At 41.3% G+C, this 25,699-nt stretch overlaps 1 protein-coding gene across 7 annotated transcripts in view; it reads left to right on the top strand.

Annotated features, from left to right (window-relative positions):
* Window positions 1–612: 612 nt before the first annotated feature.
* The window catches only part of KRAS (KRAS proto-oncogene, GTPase), a 50,508-nt gene continuing 25,421 nt past the window's right edge, over window positions 613–25,699 (top strand). For 4 of the 7 annotated variants that reach the window (XM_051850337.2, XM_051850340.2, XM_051850342.2 and 1 more), the window contains exons 1-4: window positions 1,135–1,268; window positions 4,931–5,052; window positions 23,872–24,050; window positions 25,444–25,603. In XM_051850337.2, the coding sequence (XP_051706297.1) occupies window positions 4,942–5,052; window positions 23,872–24,050; window positions 25,444–25,603 (450 nt within the window). In that variant the 5' untranslated portion in view covers window positions 1,135–1,268; window positions 4,931–4,941. Of the gene's footprint in view, window positions 634–1,134; window positions 1,269–1,889; window positions 2,039–4,930; window positions 5,053–23,871; window positions 24,051–25,443; window positions 25,604–25,699 lie in introns of those variants that run through there. The other 3 variants (XM_070049515.1, XM_051850341.2, XM_051850338.2) reach the window with 2 other exon arrangements.

Raw genomic sequence — 25,699 nt, 5'->3', positions numbered from 1 at the left:
TTTTCCCTTCCCCGTCTTCCACCTGTCTCTTCTGCCTCCCACCTGGTGCTGGGAGAGGGAGGCTGGAATAAAAGTCGTGCAGATTAAAGCCCATACACGCAGAGAAAGAAAACGGCGATCGCTGATGTCAAGCCTTGGTTAGCAGACATAATGGCTGGGATCTAAAATAACCGAATTGCTGGTCTGTGGTGTGGGCTGGAGGGACAGCACTGGAAGCAGAGGGCCTGCTTAATTCCTCCAGCTCTCCCAGGGGCCTTTGCAGGTAGACTCCGGGCTCGCTAAGGCGTTTAATCGCCCCCATTGTTTCATGTCTGACCTCCTTAGCTCATTACCCAGCCTCCTAATGAACCTTGGAGCGGCTCTCCGCCAGTCTAAACTGCCCTGGGTACTTGCACCGAAAAAGAGTTCGCCTTCCGCTCGGGCTCCGGGGGCACCGGGGACCTCGGAGACCCTTCCTCGGAGACTGTGCACTGGCTTCGAAGCCCCAGAGACACAGCAAACCAACCCGGATCCCCAGGACCAAGACAGGGTCTGTGGCGGCCGTTCGGGCGGCGATCACGAAGCCCCGGGCCTCTCCCGAAGCCACCACTGTCGCCTCCCACGTTTGGCGACTGCCTGTTCACGGACGTGCAGGTGACGACACGAAAGGGCTGTGCTGGACCCTGCGGGGGTCCCCGGGGCTCCTCGGTGTGGACGCGGGCAGGGCGCGCCGACGTCTCAGGGGTCCGACCCTGCCGCGCGGGTCCCACAGCCGCTCCTTCCCGCCCAGGCGCCGCCCGCCCCGCCGCCCCGCCGCCCCGCCGCCCCGCCGCCCCCTCCCCCGCGGGGCCAGCCTCCGCCCCGCCTCCCCGGCGGCGCGCGCGGCCTCCCTCTCAGCCCTCTTCCCACACCGCCCTCAGCCGCTCCCTCCTCAGCGCCGGTCTGGAGAGGAATCGAGCGTGGAACACATCGATAGCTCTGCCCTCTGCGGCCGCCCGGCCCCGAACTCATCGGTGTGCTCGGAGCTCGATTTCCCCGGCGGAGGCAGCAGCGGCAGCAGCAGCAGCAGCGGCGGCTGTGGCGGCGGCGGCGGCGGCGGCGGCGGTGGTGGCGGCGGTGGTGGTAGTGGCGGCGGCGACGGCGGCGGCGGCGGCGGCGGCAGCAGCGGTGGCGGCTGCTCGGCCAGGACTCCCGGCCCCCGCCATTTCGGACTGGGAGCGATTGCGGCGCGGGCCCTGAGGGCTGCGGCGGGGGCCTGAGGCTCGGCGGCTCCCAGGTGCAGGGGAGAGGTAAGGGAGCGGACCACCCCTCCCGGGCCCCTCTGCCCGGGTCTCGACCCTCAGCGCCGGGCGCGGCCGGCGGCGGGCGAATGAATTAGGGGGTCCCGGGAGGAGCCTGGAGGCGGCGGGGGGCGCGCGCGGGCGTCCGCGGTGGCGGGGGGGGGGTCGCGGCGACGCGGGGGGAATGAGGCATGGGCGGTGCGGGGCTGAGGAGGGTGAGGCTAGCGGCGGCCGCCGCTGGTGCAGCTTCCTGGACGGGGAACCCCTTCCTTCCTCCTCCTCGCCGAGAGCCGCGGCGGGAGGCGGCCGGGCGCGGTGGAGGTGACTCCCGCCGCGCTCGGCCTCCCCTCCCCCTCCCCTCCCGCTCGCCGGGGCCCCGGCTCCCGCACCCCTCTGCCCCGCTCCCCGGCGCTGGCTGGGCGGCCGCCGGCTGCATCTCCGGGGCACGCCGCCGCACTTGCCCCGGGAGCGCAGGCTGGCGCGGGGGAGAGGTCCCGGCGGCGGGGCGGCGCGGCGCGGGGCGTGCGGGGCGTGCGGGTCGGGCGGGGGGCGTCCCCGGCCTGCACGCGCTCCGAGACCGCTGCCGGAGGTTATTGTGCAGCAAGAACTGCCCCTGCCCGCCGAGTTCCTGGCGGCTCCCCTCCCCCCCCCCGTGTGAGCTGTGACATTGCCGTGGTCACAAAGGAGGAGGTGGTGATGGTGGTGGAAGAACAGGTGGCCCACGCCCTCCACGTAGAGCCGGGGGCCCGCGGCGGAAAGGAAAAAGTTAATCCCAGAAGGTCTGTTTTGCTTTGTCGGGTGAAAAAAAACGGCGAGGAAACCCGCCGAGCAGAAGCTGGGCTTTTTTTTTTTTTTTTTTTTCCTGGCCAGTGCAGTAGTAGACCCCGGTAGCTCTCATAGTACTTGAAGTTGAATTTGCCTGTGCTTGGCGCTTGCTTTGGCTCGTCTTGGCTGCCCTTCTCCCTATCCCAGGAGTTACCGCAGTACTCCTAAAAAGCAATTAAAAAAAAAAAAAAACTGACTCACGCCAGGAGTTCATTGTAGTAACCGGCCCCCTGTAAACTCTCAGGTCCTTAGAGCTGGAGGCCCAGGCCAGCTGGCTTGAACCTTCAGAACAAGAGGTTAACAGCAGAGGGCTTTGCGGGTTATACGGCTGGGCTAGACCTTGATTTTTCAAAGTCTGTTGGTGGTCAGGGCCTCAGAAATAACCGTGTGGCCGGTGTCACTCTCAGGTCCCCAGTGCTGACTCCGACGTGGGATAGGCTGTGCACATCAAAAATGGTCGCTGTCTGCACTGTTGGATTTGAGGCTGGCCCCATCCACGAGCGTGTTTCCTGCGCCGAGGTGGTGGATGGCAGTTCCGTGGGGTCTAGTCCCACTTTCACCGCTTGCTAGCTGCTGTAATTTTGGGCAAGCGGCCTCTTCTGGCCTGTGATCTTCCATCAGTAAGACTCTGTGGAGACCTACCTAGTTCTTTCTAAAGGGTCTAAATATTACTTGGATTGAGAAAGTGATTTAGTAATTTTTTTTTGTGCTAGAAACAACCACTGCATAAACACATAGACCAAAAGGTGTGTGTTTCTGAATTCACACATATGTATATAACTAAACTGTAATCTATCTGTTCACAGTACCTCCTGGGTCAGCACATTTCTTGGCCATAAGGATCCCTTTACCACTCATACAAATATTGAGGATATCAAAAATTGTTGTATCAGGAGGTATTGTCAATATTTACTGCATTGGAAATTAAACTGAGAATTTTAAAAATCTGGGAATTCATTTAGACATAGAAATAATAAGCTCATTACTTGGTAACATGAATAAATGTTTTATTGAAAACTATTTTCCAGATCATAACCAAAAATAAGTAAGAATGGAGCTGTTTCACACTTTAATAAATCCTTTAATTATGTGGCTTAATGGAACACATCTGAATTCTCCTATCTGCCTCTCCATTCAGTTCATTGTGATTATAGGTCTGGAAAACTCTGCTGTACACTCGTGAAAGAATGCGATTGAAAAGGACAAATAACATTTTAGTGTCGTAATGAAAATAGTTTCCACCTCTTAGGCCTTAAAAGAAGTCTTGGGAACCTGGGGGGTTCCGCGGCCCACATTTTCAGAACAGCTCTTTGGGGCCGGCCAGTCTGCTGTGGGCATTGAGGTGGCAGGGAGCTAGAGAAAACATTTTGGTGGGATTCTCTTTGGTGGGATCCCTTCTGCAGGTTGCCTACATCTGGGAGAAGACTGGGCAAGCAGAGTAAGAGATGTGAGGTAGCTTTCAGTTCTGTCCTAGATACACAGTGAGCAGAGGCTGGGAGGTGTACGAAGATACCCATGCTACTCACACAGTGTTGTAGCTTCTGGCACTCTCTGGGAGGGGCTCAAGAGCAAGGTGAGGAGGTCAATGTGGTATTTGGAAACCTGGTGAGCATTCTCTGGGGGTCAGTGGGGTGTAATGTTTGGGATGTTTCTTGGCCTTCAGGAAATAGAATAGTACATGTATTTTGTTTAATCTACAGTATATACATGTGAATCTGGAACTGCTTACCCTATTAAAAAATCATTGTAAATTTATTGCCATTTCTGCACTGTACTTCTTATTTGTAATAACTTGTTACGTAAGGGAAAGGAGATAAAATTAACTATATTATTTGAAAAAGTTCAAACAGTCAACTATATTATTTGAAAAAGTTCAAAATAAAATATTCTCTAGCTTGTGCATGAAACTGTACATATTGTGTTTATTGAACCTGTTGGGAGAAGATTTAAGAGAAGCCAAGAGTAAAAGTCACATAAATTACTGAGCAATATTCACTTACAGCTTTCATTTTTTTTACTGAAAGCAGTGTTTGTCATTAAATTTTATTTAATTATATTTTTCTAGTGTTAGTGCTGTTTTACGGCACTAATACAGGATCATATATTGTGATTGGTTATCACATCACCTTTACTGAGCAGCTGACTTACAGTTTGCAAAGATCTCTTGGTATTTGCCTTTGTTTTCCCCAGGAAATATTTTACAGATTCAAGTATCATCAGATACTGTCTTTATCTTCTTCATTGTCTAAATTTTATTCCTCCATGGCACGCTCCAGCTTTACTTGACTTGCCCCTCCTACCCCTATCTGATTGCTGATACTATGGAGAGTGAGCACAGAGATGCATTAGAAAAGCTCTCCTAGCTGTTGGCTGCCCAGCAGAGACACTCAGGGTCCACTTCAAACTCTAGAGGCCACAGTGGACTGGGAGCACTGCAGCGGCAGCAGTGGAGCTGGCTGTCAGCAAGTCTGTGTGGGCGTGTCTGCAGGGTGTAAGGAGCTGGGCTAGCCGCTCGCACCCTGTGAAGTCATGGCACGCGGAGCTGCCATAGAACAGCAGTGTGACTTTTGAGCTAGAATGACCTAAAGGAACTGTCTATGTACTTGGTGTGCGTGTTTCTTAAATGTCGGTGAGGGAGTTTGTAGATGAGGTTCATATCACCTAATACATATCTGGAGTCAGCTGAAGTTTGCATCACGGAATTTTTATCATTGCATTTCAAAAAATCTCTTAGAGTGTTTCATATACAGGTGACTTTGTTAAAAGGCGGTGATAATTTGATAGGATATTAACGTTATGAGTGATACATTCTAATTTAGTCACATTTTCATTATTTTTATTATAAGGCCTGCTGAAAATGACCGAATATAAACTTGTGGTAGTTGGAGCTGGTGGCGTAGGCAAGAGTGCCTTGACGATACAGCTAATTCAGAATCACTTTGTGGATGAATATGACCCTACAATTGAGGTAAATCTTATTTTAATATATGTTGTGCAGGACCACCCTTTGATACCAAAAAAGGTTTGTCTGATCATTTTTGTGAGTACTTATTAGAGGGTAATTAATTATACGGACAAAGTTATTTGAAATGTGTTTGTGTTTCAAGGCTTCCACCGAAGTTATATCTAATGAGAGGTGTGGTGACACCTGCCTCTGAATAGTGTCTTAGAGAGTATCAAGATTCATTATGTTTGCGCTGTTTCATTTTATGGGCATTCTGATTGGGAGTGTGTGCTTCAGAGCTTTTGTGAGAATAAAAATGTGAATTTGCATCTTAACTGTACCTGAGAAATGTAACTTTTAAAGTTCATATTTTAACATCATATGTAGAGGTTTGACTGAATTGTACTAGTGAAATGCAGTCATTTGAAGTTTGATGGTTGCTTTTAAAATTTAATTGGGAATATTTTCCTCTCAACGATAAAGTATTGGAGATCTACCACTACGTGGTGCATTTCTTTAAAAAGGTTTGTTTGTTTATTTATTTATTTCACAGAGTGATGGGGTGGAGGGGGTGGTGAGGAAAGAGAGTCTAAGTTTGAGATTGAGAAACCGATCCTCCATCGCGGGTCACTTCCCAAATGCCTGGCGACAGACTGAAGCCAGGAGCCAGAGACTCCATCTGGATTTCATATGTGAGTGGCTGGAACCCGAGTACACAGCTGTTGTCTGCTATCTCTCAGGCATCTTAACAGGAAGGTGGGTCAGAAGCAGAAGCAGGACTATCCAGGCACTCCCATACGGGAAGTAGACATCCATGCCTCGACTTAACCTGCTGTGCCACAGCACCCACCCCATCTGATGCCTTTTTTTTTTTTTTTTAAGATTTATTTATTTATTTAAAAGGCAGAGTTTGAGGCAGAGGCAGAGAGAGAGAGGTGAGAAGGTCTTCCATCTGTTGTTACACTGTCTCCCGTGTGGGTGCAGGGCTCAAGCACCTGGGCCATCCTCCACTGCCTTCCCGGGCCACAGCAGAGAGCTGGACAGGAAGAGGAGCAACCGGGACAGAATCTGGTGCCCCAAGCGGGACTAGAACCCGGTGTGCCGGCGCCGCAGGCAGAGGATTAGCCTATCGAGCTGCAGCGCCGGCCTGGATTATTTCTTAGTTCTCTTTACCGCAGGTTAATCAATCATAATCACTTAGTTTTTGTTCTAGATTTGATATACAGATTTTCTAAGTTCTGAAGAATTTCCCAGGACTTTCTCTAAGTCCAAAGCTGTGGAATCTAGAACAGGTCAAAATGCAGGATGTAAGGTACTGTGCTGTGCAGTGTCTTAGAAGTACTTTGCACTGAGGTAGATTCTGAGGGCATTGGTGGCCTTGGGAAAATGTTTACGTAGCTCAGAACATTTTATTTATTTATTTTTTAAAGATTGATTTATTTATCTCAAAGAGTTAGAGAGAGATACACAGAGAGAGCTTCCATCCACTGGTTCACTCGCCAAATGGCTGCAGTAGCCAGGGCTGGGCCAGACTGAAGCTAGGGGCCAAGACCATCTTCCAGGTCTCCCATGGGAGTGGTAGGGGCCCAAACACCGGGACCATCTTCCACTGCTTTTCCCAGGCCGTTAGCAGGGAGGTGGTTCTGAAGTGGAGCCAGGAGAGGAACCAGCACCCATATGGGATGACAGCACCACACGCCACAGTTTTACCCGCTGTGCCACGATACTGGCCCCATAGCTCAGAACTCTGAGGATCAATTAGATAACTAATCTGAAGGAAATGTCAGGGTGCTTGGTACTACAAAGAAGTGGAAAAATAATGTGTATTTCCAAAGGTACATAAAAGTCATTATTATTTGGCTTCCAAGTTTAAAGGGGAGCAGTTGTCTGATGTGACCTCTTATGTTGTTTTACTTATTTATACTTAATTAATTAGGATAAATCAATTTAATCCTGAACTATAGTTTTTTTTTTTTTCTTTAAGAAGAATTGAATAGTTCACTTATTTCAGTGTTACTTGGCTTACTCTACTATTTAAATCAGATGTAAAAGGAGGTTTAAATAGACTTCAGGTTAAGCATGAAAATTTTCCTGGGATTTTTGGAAGATGATTTCAACAGACGTGCTCTCCATCTTCCCTGAACATCTGAATAAATTCCATTACACCTTTTCCTATCAGAGATCATGAATGTACATGGCATGAGATCATAGGTGCACGCATTAGATAAAATACGTTAGGGAACCTTTTGTTCAAAATTGTTAATACGAATCTTAAAGAAGTAAAGCTAGTAGTTAATCTATTATTTGGGAGAAAGGTGGAAAAAGTTCATAAACCTAAATGTATAACTCCATGATTCCTGCCAAACCAGAAGTCTTAACCCTGAGAAGCATTGATTGTGAACTTTGAAGCTGACATTCTCTCATGGTTTAGCCTCCTGGGAAAAGGCGGCTGATATTATCTCTTATCTCCCAAGTTACAGTGAGTCTATGACAGAATTGACGTATTCAGTTCTTGGTTCAACTATAAGAAAGGCAAAAGAAACTAGTAGTTTAATAAATAGTTGACTGTATTTCAAAATGTTGAATCCATGTTACTGTAGAAAGTTAAATTGGAGGACAGAAGATTTCAGTGCTGTTGTTGGGTTTTGATTGGTCAGTAATGTGGGCTCAGAGAAAATTAGAGTGGATATAGACTCGACACATTTGGAATTCTCATCAGTTTTCCTACGTTAACAAGATGGAAATAAATTTAAAAGCATTCTAAATAAAGTGATACGGTATTTTTTTAGTGATTAAGAATTTGCAAAGATGTACTCTGTGGTAGGTAAGGGGGTGGTCAGTGTTTCATTTTGTACATAAAAATGGTCTTGGAGAGGTTCTAACTCATCCAAGGATGTTTAGCTGCTAAGTGGTGAGATTTTAATATAAATTTTCTGAAACCAAGTTAAATAGAATTTCTACAGAGCCTTGTAAAACTTTCTAAAAGTAAAAAACTAGCTGTCTTTCCCGTTTAGAAAATATTTATGATAGAGACTAATTTAGATTTATCAATACACCAAAATTTGAACTTAGCAAGATACAGTGCAGAATTAGGCATGACACATAGGTGGAGCATGTTTATATTTGAGGCTGTGCATATGATAATCACCTTTAATTCTGTTCTGAAAGAACATATGTTGATCTCCCTTGAAGTCCACTGAATAGTTTCAGAGAGAGAATGAAATACCTCATTAGTAGGACAAGATTATTAAACATTCAAAACAAGTCCCCAAACAATACTTGGCTAGGAATGTATGTTTTTATAATTTAGAAATCACTTGTAACCAAAACATACTTCCTGAGATTTTTTTCCAAGGTAAAATTTGTGTTTAAAATTAGAGATAATTATAGACAAAGATCACTTGATTAATTAGCAAATACATATTGAGTATCTACTGGATATAATGTGCCAGTAAAAAATACAAAACAAGAAGAACTGTTTCTGAGGCTCTAGTTATTTGACATCTGCCTGCTCTTGTTAATGTCCCACTTCTAAGTCAGTCCAAGTAATATGCCCTACTCAGTAAGGCAGAATGGATTCATAATTGAATTGATGTGTTCCATCTTCAGTGTTCTAAACTATGGGGTACTTTATTTACCAAGGCTTATTGGATTCTCTCTTTCTTCTTCTTTTCCATGTCAGTTATAGAAGCAAGGTATTTAGAATTATAGAGAGAAAAATAATACTAAACCAGTTTTGGAGAGTGGTGTAAGAAAAGCTTTATGTAATGGTGTAAGCTGTTAGTTTTTGTGATTTTGTACATGTGTATGTCAGTAGTTACCAGTGAAGGGTGGTGGATGACTTTGCCCACTGGGGACGTTTGCCATCCTCTGGAGAAGTTTTTGGTTGCCACAACCTTAGGAGAGTGGGCTGCTACTGGCTTCTGTGGAGTGGAGGCCAGGAATGCTGTTAAATTTCCCGAAGTGTGCAGCACAGCCCCCACAACAATTAGCTGGTCCAAAACGTCAGTAGTGCTAAGGTTGAAGTCCTGATACGCCACACACAGTTTTAAACATCTTTTAGATGGTCAGATACAAGACCCTAGTGTAAGGATTATGTTAGATTTTCAGTCATCATGTTAATACAGACCTCATTTTTTGTAGCTGGTGAGACTTAGGTTACCTTACTGCAGTGTTCTATGAAAATGCTCTGTTTTCACAGTAAGGTAAGTAAGTGCAGTGCTCTTTGAGGCTGTGACCAGCCCTCCCCTCTTTTGTGAGTGCCCTCTGCTGGTTACTTAATTTGCTTTTGTCGTAGGTAACAATGAAATCGTAAATTTGCATATTTTTCCTGTTTAATCTGTGTAGGTATAATCAATGTGTATCAGTTTTGCTAAAAGATCTTATTTTATATCATTGATTTTTTTTTTTACAAGAAGCCTTAAAATACCAGTTTTACTATCAGTATTGGATTACTGATTAGACTGCGTAGGCCTAACTCATTAAATAGGAAGGCGAATATCTTTAAGGGAATATGATAGTGTAGGAGAACATGGGGTGATTCCATCGGTAGCATTTTGTGGAGGGCCCAAAATGTAGCACTGTGGCTCTCAGAATGTCTTTGTGCCCACAGGGCTACTTTGCAGAGTGCGAAGCTCAGAGATGTGTCTGGGCATATTAGGAAGGGCCTGTTCCCAGTGGCAAATTCTGGAATAATCATGTTTTGGAGATTTTTATGGGACTGTAGATTGATTGTGGGGCATGTGATTTTTAGAACAAACTAACCAAATTCAGGTGTTGTATTTAAGTCACTTTGAGATTGTTTACTTTGAGGTGTTTATATAGGCCTGAATGTTAAAATTTACTGGAATTTTTTGACTTTATAAGTATAAAACTTTAAAAACATACACATGGAATACAATGGACTAAGTGACAGGGTAAGAGATTCTGGTTTTAACAGATACATTTCTTGAATCCCAGGAATATTATTTGGTGCTCACTTTGAACCCTGAAGTCTTCCTAGAGGCTGGAGACACTGAGGAGCACACGGAGCAGATTCTTGTCCTTTTGGAGTTTGTTAGTCGTAGATATACTTGAAGGGTGGGGTTTTTTTCCAGTGATCCCAATTATGTGTTACTTAATGCAGAGGCTTTGTAGTTTAGGGCGCGTAACTTTTTTTTTTTTTTTGCATAATTTACCTTCATTGTCTCATGGTGTCTAGATTTTATGAAATTGTTGTGATCTTAATTATGATAAAAAGTAATGGAAATGGGAGGTAAAAAATAAAATATTAGAAAAGATTGAGAAGGGACATAATCCCTTAGGTGTTTTTTTTTTTTTTCAGCTTTGTATTTTGAAAATGTTCAGACCTGTAGAAAGTAATTTAAAATTATGTAATGAATCTCTTTTATCCTTAACCTAATTCACTAATTAATGTTTTGCCATAATTGTTTTCTCTAGATCTGTATTGTGTGTATGTTTGTATGTGTGTGTATGTATATTCTTTATTTTTGCTAAACTTTGAGTGTTACACATGTCTTAACCTTTTTTAGACTTTGCCTTCTAAGAGAATTGTAAGTGCCCTGCTTGCTGGCCAAAGCTGACCCAGTCTTTTCATACAGTTGTATTGGCGCACACCTATGCTCATGGGTTTTCCTGTTGACCATGAACACTCTGCATGCCATAGCAGCAAAGTTGGGTAGCTCCAACAGAGACTAGAAGCCTAAGATATTTGCTCTCTGGCCTGTGACAGAATTTTTCCAAATATAATTACAACACAGAGCTGAAATTTAGAAATTCACTGTTGATAAAATGCTTTTTCATATTCAAATTTTATCAGATCTAAGAATATCCTTTTTGTTTTGTTTTGTTTTGTTTATTTTATAAGATAGAAAGAGAAAGATCTCCCATCTGCTGGTTGATTTTCCAGATTTCCCCAACAGCTAGGGCTGGGCCAGGCTAAAGCCAGGAACCTGGAACTCAGTCCAGATCTCCCACATGGGTAGCGTGGTCCCAGGTACTTGAACCATCACATGCTGCCTCCCAGGGGTTTGTATTAGCACGAAGCTGGAGTTGGGCTTGAATACAGGCACTCCCCGCAGAGGGTGAGGGCATCCCAAGTGTGCCAGATTCCTTCTCTTAAGAATGGCATTTATTTTTTTTCCTGATCGAGAATCAAAAATTAGTTATCATGTCTTAAAAATCTCTTTAAAGGGGTTTGCTTTTGCTTTTTTGTTTGTTTATTTGTTTTTTTAAAGATTTATTTATTTATTTGAAAGTCAGAGTTACACAGAGAGAGGAGAGGCAGAGAGAGAGAGAGAGAGAGATAGAGGACTTCCATCAGCTGGTTCACTCCCCAATTGGCCGCAATGGCCAGAGCTGCGTCAGTCCAAAGGCAGGAGCCTGGAGCTTCTTCCGGGTCCCCCATGTGGGTGCAGGGGCCCAAAGACTTGGGCCATCTTCCACTGCTTTCCCAGGCCATAGCAGAGAGCTGGGTAGGAAGAGGAGCACCTGGGACTAGAACTGGAGCCCATATGGGATGCCAGTGCTTCAGGCCAGGGTGTTAATCCGCTGTGCCACAGCGCCGGCCCCTGTTTGTTTTTTATGACAATGATGTTTGTTTAAGAATTCAAGCCAGTTTTATAGGATGTCCTCTAGTTTAGCTTGTTATAACTATTTCTTTGGGGTCTGATTCAGGTTAAACAGTTTCGGCAGGAGTGCTGTGTAAGTGATGTTTTATCTCATTGCATCACATCAGGAGACACAAGTTAACATTTTGTCTTATCATTGTTTTTTCGTTGTTATTTTTAAGGTGATATATATCAGATTTCTCTATAAAATCATCTCTAGTTTCTTTATAATTAATAAGTGCTCTGTTGGTTATTGAGAAAGTTATTAAAAATACAATTAAAAGATAAAAATGAAATCTTTGCAGTTTTTCATTGTATATATTCTCCGTGAACTTTCTGAAGACACCTGGAATGTATGTATATAAAAATTTTTTGTTCCGAAATAATCTTACCTTATAATTCTCTCTTACAAGAACTTCTTGAAGTAACCTCATGTTTACACCTAGTAGAATTTAGTATGCATTGATAATTCTTACCTGAATAAATTAATACCATAGTGATTGCAAAATGGTAATCTGTCATTATTTCTATAGTAATTAACTGCTATCTGCCATAAATAAAGCCTCTTTTTTTGTGTTAAGCTTTATTTTATTTATTTGAAAGATGGAGACAGAGAGAGAGAGAGAGAATGAGAATATGAATCTCATGTCCACTGGTTCTCTCCCCAAAGAGCTGCAAAGGTCAGGGCTCATCCAGGCCAAAGCCAGAAGCCAGGAATTCCACTCATGGTTTTCAAGTTTGTGGCAGGGAGTCCACGTATTTGGGTCACATTCTGCTGCCTTCCCAGGCACACTAGTAGGGAGCTGGATCAAAAGTGGAGCAGCTTGACTTAAACTGGCCATGTGGGTAGCTTTGCAGTTGGTGGCTTAACTTGGTGATAAAATGCCAGCCCCAGAGACTCTTTTTACTTTCTTTTTTTATTTGATTAGTTTTATTCCCCTGAGTATAGATTCATGGACTCTGTTTTTAAATGCAGCGTAGTGAAATCTGTAATTATTTTGATGGAGATTTGTTTTGACTGGCCAGGGGAATCCCTTTCAAGCAGGCTCTGGTACAGCTTGTCACGCATGCCCCCTGACTTTGAGTCCTTGAGTGTGTTCCAGCATTACTTGGTTCTTTCTGGTCGACACCCATGATTCAAGCATGATTCCTTTTGGTGGGGAATGGTATTTAGATGTGGGGATGGGCACTGTGGCACAGTGGGTTTAGTTGCCACTTGGGACTCCTGTAACTATATTGGAGTGTCCAAGGGTCAAGTCTTGCGTGCTTTTCTTCCCTTTCACCTTAATGCATCCTGGGAAGCAGCAGATGGGTCCTTGTCACCCACATGGGAGATGGGGATGGAGTTCCAGGTTCTTGGCTTCAGCATGTGCCAACCCTGGCTGTTGTGGACATTTGGGTGTTAACCAGTAGATGGAAAATTCTCTCTGTTTTGTCTTTCTCTCTCCCTCTCTCCCTCTGTGTGTGTGTGTGTGAGAGAGAGACTGCTTTTCAAGTAGATGAAAATAAATGAATAAACAAATAAATCCTAAAAAAGAAACCAATACCTGAATGTTAGGTGTGTTAATTGTTGCTGGGCTGACTCGTTGCTGGACGCTTTTCAATGCCCAGACCTAGGAAACATGTGTTAGTATTTGCTAGTCTTCCCCACCTTCCTCCAGATCTTTATTCCACAGCCAGACCTGTGTATAAGTCTTAATGTTAAACTGTATGTATCTGCGAAGTTAAACTGATGATGTCAGTCTTAAATCCTGGTTCACTCAGTGTGATAGAGGTGATACCGGTTATGTGAATTAATGTACATTAGGTTTGTTTCCTTATTTGTGGAATTAGGATTAAATGTTTTTCTCCCTTTAGAAATGTGGGAATCCTGTCTCATTTGCAGAGTACCCTTAAGTCATTAAGGAGAACATTTAGGAAGAAGGCTGAACTATTTAGCTACATAAAAATTAATCTGGGAAAACTATTTGGTTCAAGTGACAGGAAACAATTTTATATATGAATTAGAAAAAAGCAAACATCCAAATAGGAAAAACAGAATTGATCTAAAGATATAAACAACCAGCCTGTCTACCAAAGGAAGAAAACAAATGGAAATAGATGTATAAAGACATAATTAATTCATTACTACAATGCAAATTCAAACAATAAATAACATTTTATTCTTTTGTTTTGGCTGAGATTAGAGTGTGCTGGAAAGGATGTGGAGAAATGTGTACTTTTCTTGATGTTGTGGGGTTATAAACTCTCGTGATATTTCTGGAGGAAAGTTTGGAATAAGTATCAAAGTTTAAAATACGTGTCCTTTGGCCAGGTATTCTACTTCTTGGAACTTATCCCATGGATTTAGGTAAATGTTTAGGATATATGTATAGAAATGTTACTGGATTCAAGCATTGCAAATGCCACAATGCTGACTCTGCCATGTATGATTTTCCTAAAAGTGAAAATAATCTATACATTTACTAAAAGAGAATGGATGACTTAAGTTAGGGTGTATCTGTACATATTGTATTATAAAGTTGGCCTAGGAAGATAAAGTAAATTTCTGTTTATTGACTTCCAGAAATGTTATTATGCTAGTGAAGCTGAATCTTAGCACAGTGTATCAACTATGATTCCAGTAATTTAAAAACAAACTTAATTACTTTCATTGTTTATGGTGTTTGGGTTTCTTAAAATAGAATCCATTAAAGCGGGCATTGTGGCACAGTGGGTTAAGCGAGATGCATGCATTGAGTCCTGGCTACTCTACTCCATGCGTCTGGTCCAGCTTCCTGCTAGTATGTGTGGCAGCAAATGATTGCCCAGATGTATGGGTTCCTGTCACCCGCGTGAAAGACCCGGGTGGATTTCCTGTCTCTTGACTTCAGCCTGGCCTAGCCGCATACTTTTGTGGGCATTTGGGGAATGAACTGATGGATGGAAGATCTCAATCTCTGTCACTGCCTTTCAAATAAATATTTTTTTAAAAAAACATACATTGTGGGGTTGAGGAAAAATTAACTTCATTTTGGAGACAGAACAGGACCTTGCAGTATTACTTAACTATTAAATTATTTCCTACTTCCCTCTTTTCAAAGCGTTAATAAGTTGGGATAATGCCGATATTACATTCTTTGATTAAGGAAATTATTATAGGGGCTGGTAGGCCATGCTTGTGATGCTGGCATCCTATACGGATGCTGATTCAAGACTTGGCTGCTCCACTTCCCATCCAACTTCTTACTCATGTTCCTAGGAAAGCGGTGGAAGATGGTCTAAGTGCCTGAACCCCTGCACCCATCTTGGAGACCAGGAGGAAGATCTTGGTTCCTGCCTCGGCCTGGCCCAGCCCCGGCTGTTGCTGCCATTGGATGCTGAACCAGTAGATGAAAAATCACTCTCTCTCTCTGTCTCTCTTTCTCTTTCTGTAACTCTGCCTTTCAAATAAATAAGTAAATAAATAAATCCTAAAGAAATTGTTATAAAAGCTAAGTAAAGAATAATTGAGGGATATATAATATAAAATGTGAAAATTATATTGGCATCTAATTACTAAGATTGAATCCATGATCTTTACAGCCTCATTTTTTTTTTAAAGATCCATTTATTTATTTTGCAAGATAGAGTTACAGAGAAAGGGAGAGACAGAGAGAAAGGTCTGTCATTCACTGGTTCACTCCCCACATGGCCACAGCAGTTGGAGTTGGACTGATCTGAAGGTAGGAACCGAGAGCTTCTTCCTGGTTTCTCACGCAGATGCAGGGACCCATGCATTTTGTCTTTCTGCCACTGCTGTCCCAGGTCATAAACAGAGAGTTGGGTCAGAAGAGAAGCAACTGTGACACGAACTGGCACCTGTAGGGGATGCCAGCCTCACAGGTCATAAACAGAGAGTTGGGTCAGAAGAGAAGCAACTGTGATACGAACTGGTACCTGTAGGGGATGCCAGCCTCACAGGTGGAAGCCTAGCCCACTACGCCACAGCACCGGCCCCAGCCCCCAGCCTCATATTCTTATCCTGACGTGAGATAGTATTTGTGGGAGAATACCAAGTGACTTCAATGGATTACGTGATGTATTCTTAGACATTCTTATTTTCAAAATGTTAAGCAAATTCTCTTTGAATTTATGTAGATTTTTCAAACTATGGCAGTTTTATTCTAACAATCACCATAATTCCAGTTACCTAACATTTGTTAAAGAAGTAGTTGTTTTCTTTATTCTTACTTTTAATGTCTTAATTTTTAGTGGAAAATTCTGTTGTAAGAATAAGCTCTTTTAAAACCCTTGCTTAATCAAAACAGAAATCTTTTTAACCTCAGTTTTTGCAATCTTTCCCTGGAACTTGTTCAACCCCAATATATTTATTTAGAAACGTAGTGATCATTTTTGCAAAAATAATTCCATCTATAGATGTCTAATGATTTTTTAAGGTTTATATACACTTTCTGCGTAGTTCCTAATAACCTTAGGTCTGCCCCCTACTTTTGTGAACTATACTAGCTTCTGTAACTTAATTTATAAAATAATTTTTACAGCACTTTTAATTTTACAAAGGAATTTTCATGATCTTTGATCCAAACCCATAGACATACATGATCCCATGTGTGTTCATATACCCACTTTGACAGCTAAAGGAACAACGGCTTGGAATAGCTGAGGGAGGGATTAAGTGATGTGCCCGAACTCTCATCACAGCTAAGTGGAGTTCTGTGACTGCCGGAAAGTTGAAGACTCCCGAGTCTGTCTGCAGCCTTGACTCCTGTCCTGAGCGCTAGCCCTGTGTAGCAAGCTGCTTGCAGGTTGTAACCACGGGGCAACCCATGAACAGGCTCCAAACTGAGCTCATCCCTCTGCCTTTGCCTCTGTCCTCATTCCCTATCAGTAAACTCCTATTTCTTTTTATAACGTATAGTTTTTATGGGCCAGTTTTTTTAAAAAATTTTTTTGTAGATTTATTTATTTGAGAGGTAGAGTTAACACAGATCTTACATTCACTGGTTCATTCCCCAAATGACTGCAACAGCCAGAGCTGGACCAGTCCAAAGCCAGGAGCCTGGAGCTTCTTCCTGGTCTCATACAGATTCAGGGGCCCAAGCCCCTGGGCCACCTTCTGCTGCTTTCCCAGGCCATAGCAGAGAGCTGGATTGGAAGTGGAGCAGCCGGGACTCGAACTGGCACCCGTATGGGATTCCATCACCGCAGGCAGAGGCTTTACTCTTTATGCCACAGTGCTGGCCCCAGTAAGCTCCTGTTTTTAACAATTAAGATATAATTCATTTAAAGTATGCAGTTCAGTGTATTTTGGTGTCTTCATAAGATTGTACAGCCATCACTACACTCTAATTGCAGAACATTTTCTTCACCCAAGGAGAAGGCTGACACCCATTAGCAGTCACTGGCCAATCCTCTCTCCCACCAGTCCATGGCAACCATTAATCTTCATGTCTCTCTGGACTTGCTTATTCTGAATATTTTATATAAATTGGAGTTTTTTATATAAGTACGTGACTTTTGGTGTCTGACTTCTTTCACATGGTGTAATGTTTTTAGGGTCCATACTGTTGTATGTGTTGTTCTTTCCTTTTTGTTTTGAAGGATTTATTTATTTATTTGAAAGAGTTACAGAGAGAGCAGCGACACAGAGAGATCTTCCATCTACTGTTTCTCTCCTCGCAACAGCCAAGGACGGTCTGGGCTGAAGCCCAGAGTTAGGAGCTTCTTCCAGGTCTCCAGTGTGGGTAGCAGGGACCTAAGGACCTGGGCTATCCTGCCTTGATTTTCCTGGACACATTAACAGGGAGCTGGATCAGAAGTGGAGCAGCCAGAACAGGAAGCTGTGCCCATGTGGATTGCTGGCATTGCAGGCGGCAGCTTCACCTGCTGTTCCATGACATCGGCCCCCATTCATTCCTTTTTGTGGCTGAACAACACTGTTGTATGATGTACTCTGTTTATTCATCAGCATTTTGTTTAGGTTTCTTCTTTCTGGCTTTTTTGAATGGTGCTGTTGAAAACATTGATGTATGAGTTTCTGTGTGAATATACATCCAAGTATTTTCAGTTCTCTTGGAATTGCTTGGTCATATGGTGGCTCCTTAAGTTTTTTGGGGAACTGCCAAGTTGTTTGTCATAGTGGCTGTACCATTTAGATTCCTACCAGCAATTTAGAGGTTTAGTTCTGACCGTTTTGCCTATGAAGTATTTCTCAGATCTATTTAATCTCTTCCATTCATACTACTGCTACTGCCCTTAGTTCAAGTTCTGTCATTTCTTAGAATAGTGTCGTAGCTCATCTCTCATACTCAGTTCCCCCTTACCTCCCTCTCCGTCATCCCTTCTCTTCCCTCTCTCTTGTCTCTTTTTTTTTTTTCTTGTGTAAGATTTACTTATTTGAAAGGCAGAACTAGAGAAGAGGGGAATATAGAGAAATCTTCCAACCACTGGTTCGCTGCCCAAATGGCTGCAACAGCCAGGGCTGGGCCAGGCCGAATCAGGAGCCCAGAGTTTCATATGGGTCTTCCACGCAGATGCAGGGGACAGTAGACTTGGGCCATCTACGTCTGCTTTACCAGGTGCATTAACAGCAAGCTGGATTAGAAGTGGAGCAACCGGGACTCAAGTAGCACCCATATGGGATGCTGGTGTTGAAGGCAGTGGTTTAACCCGTTAACACCACAATACCAGCCCCATCTCTCCTTCCTAAAGATTATTTATTCGAAAGGCAGAGTTGCAGAGAAACACACACACACACACACACACACAACACATCTTCAATCTGATTCATGCCCCAAATGGCCATAACGAAGCTAGGAGCTTCATGTGGGTCTCCCATGTGAGTACAGGGGCCCGTGAACTTGGGCTATCCTCTGCTGCCTTCTCGGGCGCATTAGCAGGGAGCTGGATCAGAAGTGGAGCAAGTAGGACTTGAACCAGTGCCCACCTGGGATGCTGGCATTGCAGATGGTCACTTAACCTGCTGTGCTACAGGGCTGACCCATTTTTCACACGTAGGGAAGTCAGAATTCCATTCCCGGAAAATAGAAACCATACGATAGATACTTGGAGAAGTTAATGTGGAGTATTAGCTGATTAGTTGTTGAAGGACTGAAAAGCAAAAAGAGAACACTGAAGTAATGCAGTAATATTAAAATGTGGCTACTACCCTAGGGTTTGGGGAGTACAGGGAAGATTTGGGGATTATTAGGACTAGAAGCTGAGAAGCGGCCCAGTGTTGCTGAGGCTTAGCTGTGCAGAGGTTATGCTCTGTGCTGCTGCCTCTCCAGTGTGTGTGAGGGGACCCTGTCTTATCCCTTCCTTCATTTATCACTGTACTCCTAATGGTATACATAGTAATTCTGACTCTTCCTACTTAGAAGCCTTTCGGTGATCTAGTCTTAAAGAGGCATACAAGAAGACCTTTCCCAGACTGTCCCCTGCTTGATGGGCCCATTTCACTTGCAGAGTGTTGGTGACCTTCTAAGCCAGAAGTCCTTGGTTACATACACTCAAGCTGTTTCTTGCTTTTTGGGCATTCTGTTTGTTTGTTTGTTTTACCTGGAATGGCCTTTGCTAATTCATTTGAGCAAAGTTAATCTCTCCTGTGTGTTACCACTGTACTTTATCTTGCAAATTGTGTTGCATTTCTGTTTGTGTTAATCATTTATTTATATTCACATAGCTGTCTGAGATTTATTTATTTGAAAGGAAGAGTGACAGAGAGACACAGCAAGAAAAAGATCTTCCATGGCCCAAGAACTTGGCCCCTGCACCCTCGTGGAAGACCTGGAACAAGCTCCTGATTCCTCGCTTTGGAGCCACTCAGCTCCAGCCGTTGTGGCCATCTGGGGAGTGAACCAGTGGATGGAAAACCCCTCTCTCTCTCTGCCTCTGCCTCTCTGTAGCTCTGCCTTTCAAATAAATAAATAAAGCTTTAAAAAAAAAAAAAAGAAAGAAAGAAAGAAAAGATCTTCCATCTGCTGGTTCATTTCCCAAATGGCCACAACAGCTAGGGCTGAGCTAGGCTTGAAACCAGAGCCTACCACTCCATCAGGGTCTCCCACGTGGGTGCAGGCCCAGACACTTGGGCCAACCTTCTGTTGCTTTCTTAGGCACCTTAGCAGTGAGCTGCATCAGAAGTTGAGCATCTGGTTCCAGGCAGCACTCTTGTGGGATGCCGGTGCCTTGAGCAGTAGCTTAACCTGCAGCACCACACACCGGCCCCTACATTCACAGCTTCTGCTAGACTGACTTCTTTGAGGTCAAAAACTGTGAAATGCCTGATCTAATATGTGACACTGGAGTGTTCTCAGTGATAGTTTCTATGAAACAAAGCAGGGGCGAGGTGGGTAGGTGGAATAAGTTCATAAACTTTTTATATACCCAAATTCCTTGTTTTTCCCTGTTAAAATTATGACGTACTAGGCTGTTGTACATGTTTCTAGCTGACTTTGGGAGCTAGCTTTCTACAGCCACTTTTGATGGCTTATAACCAACAGTGTGGAGCACATCATTCTGTAATGGATCCCAGTAATCTTTTGGAGGAGTAGCATAAAGTACTTAGTGGCATTACTGTAACAAAGGCTGTGAACCTTTGTGTGGTTCTAGATAAATCTGTACTTGTTTTCTTAAAGGATTTTTGTTGGTTTGTTTCACCAGAAATGTTTGAATTCTATATACAATTCACACTTGCTAGTATAATGCATTTCTTTTAGAAAGTTTTTTTAGTAGTTAGGTAGTTGTAAAAAATGGCTGGGAGTGAGGGAAATACATGAAATAATGTTCCTTCATTTAATGTTTTATTATGGTGTATTAGTTTAAGTGACCTGTTCTTAGTTTACTAGTAACCTATGTACTAGATCTGAAAGGTTACTTTATTTGAAGGGCTGGAAGTAATACTAATTAAAATTGTAAAATCTTGATCATTTTATTTGCTCTATCAGTAACTAATATCATTGTGGGATCTCTTTTTAAAAATTTTTTAATTTGTAGAGCTTTGATAAACCTGTATTTTCTGAGTACTGATTTTTTTAAGCATAAAGAGAATAAATAATGTATACTCAGAATATTTTAGTTTTGTGAAAAGGTATTTATTAGCTTACAGCCAGGATTAGCAAACTTCTATAAAGGGCTGCCTGGGTCTTTGTTACATATATATATATATTTAATCTCTTTAAAAATGGAAAAACTACTAGCTTAAAGGCCAAAAAGTAGGCAGGATTTGGCCTGAATGGTAGTTTGTTGAACACTTATTTAGACTCTAATCTTTGGAAAGATTCTACACTAATGTGTGTTTTTTCTACTTCCATATATTTCTTTTCTTGTGGCTGAACTGAGGTTGAAACAAAACTGTATTTTTATTTAATTTCATTTTGTTGTACGTTTTCTGCTTTGTCTTCAAACCTATCAGTTCTGTTTAAATCACCGTTCCGTCATTTAACACTTTTGTTCTTTAATTTTTACTAAGTTGCACTGCCTTTTTATAAGTTCAATGACTGTGCTTCCAAGGATAAAATTTACTTTGGAAATACTGGATTTTTAACATAAACTTACTTTATTTTTAATTATTGGCATTGCTAGGAGTAGGTTGTGGGGTAGTTTTTAAAATAACTGATAATGGCTCCACTAATTTATATAAATGGCTATCGATATTTTTAGGATCTGGAAGAGAATAGTAGTACAAATGAGCTCTCAGTGAATGGGGACTGCTTTTCCAATTTTTGACCATTTGTTGGAGTATGCATGAAAACATTTCATGAAATCTGCAGATTTGATACTCTGTGTCATATACTTTTGAAAAACAGTGTTTGGAAACTCTGTCTTTACAGTTCTATTTAGAAGTTTATCTAGGAGGATGTATATGTGAGTAATCCCAGAGCCATGCCTTAGATATTGAGTGGGCTTGTGTGGCTCTAGAAACTGTAGTGCTTCATTTTATTGTTATGAAAAATCTTAAAGACAAAGGAACCTTTCACTTATTGTTGAGGAAAGTATGTGAGGTGACAGGCATAGGTAAGTAAAAGTCATTAGTCAGTTTTACATGCTTGTTTTTACATGTCTTTGTTTTTTTTATAAGTTTTTTTAATGGTTTTGATTTGCATTTTCTAATGATTGATACTGTTGAGCATCTTCTCAGTGTTTGCTGCCCCTTTATCTCTCTTTAGAGAAATCCCTACTCAAGAAGTAAAAATCTCTTTAAGACAGTGTACTTTGCTTTGAGTTATTGCCCTTCCATTATTCTTCAGAAATACTAGTCTTTAGTTGATAACTTGCAATTCTTTCAAGTAATTAATTCAGGTAATAGGCTAAAATAATTCAATGTCAATGAAATGTCCAAATCTTTATTATAAAGAGCTACTTATTTAGAAAATAATATCCATCCTTTTTTTCTAATAAGATAATTAATTTTTATTATAGACCATTTGGAAAATACAGTGTACTTTAAAAGAATAAGAAGAGATCGTGGTTTAGTGCTTTCTTTAAGGTCAAAAGAAAAAATATATTTAATGTAGCATCTAGTATAAAAAAGGAGATAAGCAAGACATAAATATCTTAAATCATCTCCATCAAAGACGTAGTTTTGACTAACATTTTGATGTATATGCCATCAGTTTTTAATATATACATGGAAACATAAATATGTGGACATTTTCTTGAGGTCATCCTACTTATGTATCTTTATATTGTTACACTGTAAACATTTTAATAAAAACAAGGTTCTCATTCTTTCTTTTTCACTATCTCTTTTCAGTGATAGAATAGTGTATAAAGTAATTCATGAACTAAAGGCATTTACAAGTACCATAGCCTACAAGTGGAATAAAAAGAAATAGTGTGTCTGTGTTTATAACTTTATGTCCGTTATCAACCCTGAGGCCTAATCAGGGGCTTCACATTGTACTACCTCCTTTCCCTCTTTGGGGGGCCCATTTCGGCAGTGTGAACGTCAGTGTCCTTAGGGGAAAATTTAAGTTTTCATTTTAAGATTCCATTGAGGTTACCTCCTTTCTTTACTCGGATGTCTTCCTCTTTTAATAGAGGCCTTTCAAAATTTGCAGCTGCAAGAGTTGTGCCTTTAGAATTACAGTAGCTATCATATTAGATATTGTGCCCATATTTTTCAGAAGTAGAAATATTGAATGTTACTAATCTTCTCAGGTAAAGAAGGTATGTGACAATTACTTGTGAATTGATTTTTGTGTGTGTGTGTCATCTGAATCATCTTTGAGTATTAGATTTTATAAAACTGTCCCATTTTTGTAGTAATTATTTTTATAGATAATTTTTTGTTACTAATGTATGCACTTGAATTGTTGAATCTCTTGGGAAAGAGGCTAATCTTTTTTAAAAACCTCTGTGATAAAATACAGATAACAGAATTTAACATTGTAGCCATTTTTCCTGTGTAGTTCAGTGGCATGAAATGCATTCACAGTGTGTACAACCATCACAGAGCTGTGTAACCACTAATACTATTTTCAGAACTTTTTTCATCATCCCAAACTGAACCTCTAGCTGTTAAATATTGACTCCTAGTCCTCGCTCCCTCATCCTCCGTAACCTCTCTCCTATTTCTGTCTCTGTGACAGCTTCTAGGTACCCCACATAAGGGGAATCATGTGATTGTACTTTTGTGTCTGGCTTATTTTACTTAACATGTTTTCAAGGCCTGTCTAGTTGTAGCACTTAGCAAAGTTTAATTTTTTATGACTGAATATATTCGATTGTATGTGCATATTATCATTCGTGTATTCCTTTATCTGTTAATAGACACGAGTTGTTTCTGGGGTTGCTGTATATGATGCTGTGAACAGCGGTGTACATGTATCTCTTTGAGTCGTGTTTCACTTTTGATTATACACACAGGAATGGAGTTGGTAGATTGTATAGTAATTCACTGTTTAGTTTTTTGAGGAACTGCCATACTTTTGCCCAGGAAAACAGCATTTTGGATTCCCACCAATAACAAAAGCATTCCGGTTTCTCCATATCGTTGTCCAAACCTCTGAATTTGTCTTTGTTTTCTTACAAGTTTTTAAAAATTTTCCTGATAATTGATAGTGTTGAGCGGCTGCGCATTTCTCTCTCTTCTTCAGAGAAGAGCCCTTCTCAAGCCCTTAGCCCGTTTTTTGAATTGGGATGCGGTTTTTTTTTTTGTCTTTTTGTCTTTTTGTCTTTTTGGTTGTTATAACACCTTTTCACAAGTAAAAGCTGCACCATAATAATCCAGACTGTGTTTCTCCCTTCTCAGGATTCCTACAGGAAACAAGTAGTAATTGATGGAGAAACCTGTCTCTTGGATATTCTCGACACAGCAGGTCAAGAGGAGTACAGTGCAATGAGGGACCAGTACATGAGAACTGGGGAGGGCTTTCTTTGTGTGTTTGCCATAAATAATACTAAATCATTTGAAGATATTCACCATTATAGGTGGGTTTAAATTGAATGTAATAAATTAGCATTCAGGAGTAATTATAGCTTTCATGTATTGAGTATTTCTTACCACAGTGTATATATTATATAATACAAATTTTAAAATATTTTTGAGCATCAAATTCCTATTTTACATAAAATGAAGTTCTTGCGCATTAAAACAGTTGAGTAACTTGTTCTGGGTTCCATAGATAGTGTTGGTGCTGGGACTGAAACCTAACCTATACGTGTCTGGCTTTAAAATATTCTGTCCTCCTCACCTCCCTACAGTAGAGAAACTGGACTTTAAAAGTCTTAGATACATGAAAATATGAAAAAGCAATTTGAGGTGGTCTTCAGAATAATGTATATTCAGTGTAGAACTTCTTGGATTGGATAAACGATGGCCTTATGTATTTAAAATTATACTTATGTAAAAATAAAAAGCATTAGAGCAATAATAGGTTTTTAAAAAATTTTAAGAACTTTGCATAAACTACTTTAAAATTATTACTGTATTAAATATTCTGTTTCTGAAGATTTACCATTTTTTTAAAGCTATTAAAACAAATACTCCACTTACTAGCTATATCATGTAGCTGTAAGTTAGCCACTTTAGAGGTTTAACCTTTTAAGATCATTTCTGGTAGCATGTTTACCCTATAGTCTAGTATTAAAGAAAAAAGTTTAGGCGATGGGTGGTAGTGGTATTTATTTTATAGAGTAGTAAACAAGTGAAATTTGTTAACTGACCTGGCTTTACTCAGCTAATCCATAGGCAGGGGAAGTAGGAATTTCAGTCAACCCTGCTGTGTTATCTCCTGTGCTCCTTCTTCCATGCCACTTCTTGAAAAATCACCTGAAATTGTGAAGGAATATAATTTTACCCCAAATGTAGAGTTTATGCATATTGCATATTGAAAATTAGCTACATAAGAAAGATTTAACAGAGTAAGCAGTGTTGTCCACATAAAAACTAAAATCTTTCTGCTTTTTCACTTTTCCTTATTGAGAAAGTAATGTGAAAATTATGTTAATGCTATAATTCATGTTTTTGTAAAAATATTTTCAGTTCTATACTTAAACTTTGAACCACATACATGTTTCTAAGATTATTGCTATTGAAATTAGGCATAACACTTTAAGTCTAGAAGTTTTCAGTATTTTATCTTTGCGATCTACCTGCATATTAATTTCTAGGCAGTTAATCTTTAAGTAATATATAAGGTCTCTGTATAAGGTGGAGGGAAACAATAACCAGAAGGAGAAGCAAGGGAGATTGGTATGGTTGAAGCTAGGAATTTCCTTAAAAGTCTTCTTTTATCCAAAATGTGTAAGACAGAAGTTGTGGACAATTTTGGAAATATTTTTGCCTTACTAATGCTCTGCTATAACTTTATTTCTTCCCCAGAGAACAAATTAAAAGAGTTAAAGACTCTGAAGATGTACCTATGGTCCTAGTAGGAAATAAATGTGATTTGCCTTCTAGAACAGTAGACACAAAACAAGCTCAGGACTTAGCAAGAAGTTATGGAATTCCTTTTATTGAAACATCTGCAAAGACAAGACAGGTAAGTAAAGCTGGAATCAATACAAATCCATTTTCTGCAAAATATTTCAATCATGAATCATACTTTACTAATAGATATTTTAGCATCATTTTAATG

This window comes from Oryctolagus cuniculus, chromosome 9, assembly GCF_964237555.1.
Source record: "Oryctolagus cuniculus chromosome 9, mOryCun1.1, whole genome shotgun sequence".
Classification (NCBI taxonomy): Eukaryota; Metazoa; Chordata; class Mammalia; order Lagomorpha; family Leporidae; genus Oryctolagus; species Oryctolagus cuniculus.
The sequence above is the reverse complement of the archived record's forward strand: the minus strand, read 5'-3'. Positions and strand labels throughout refer to the sequence as shown.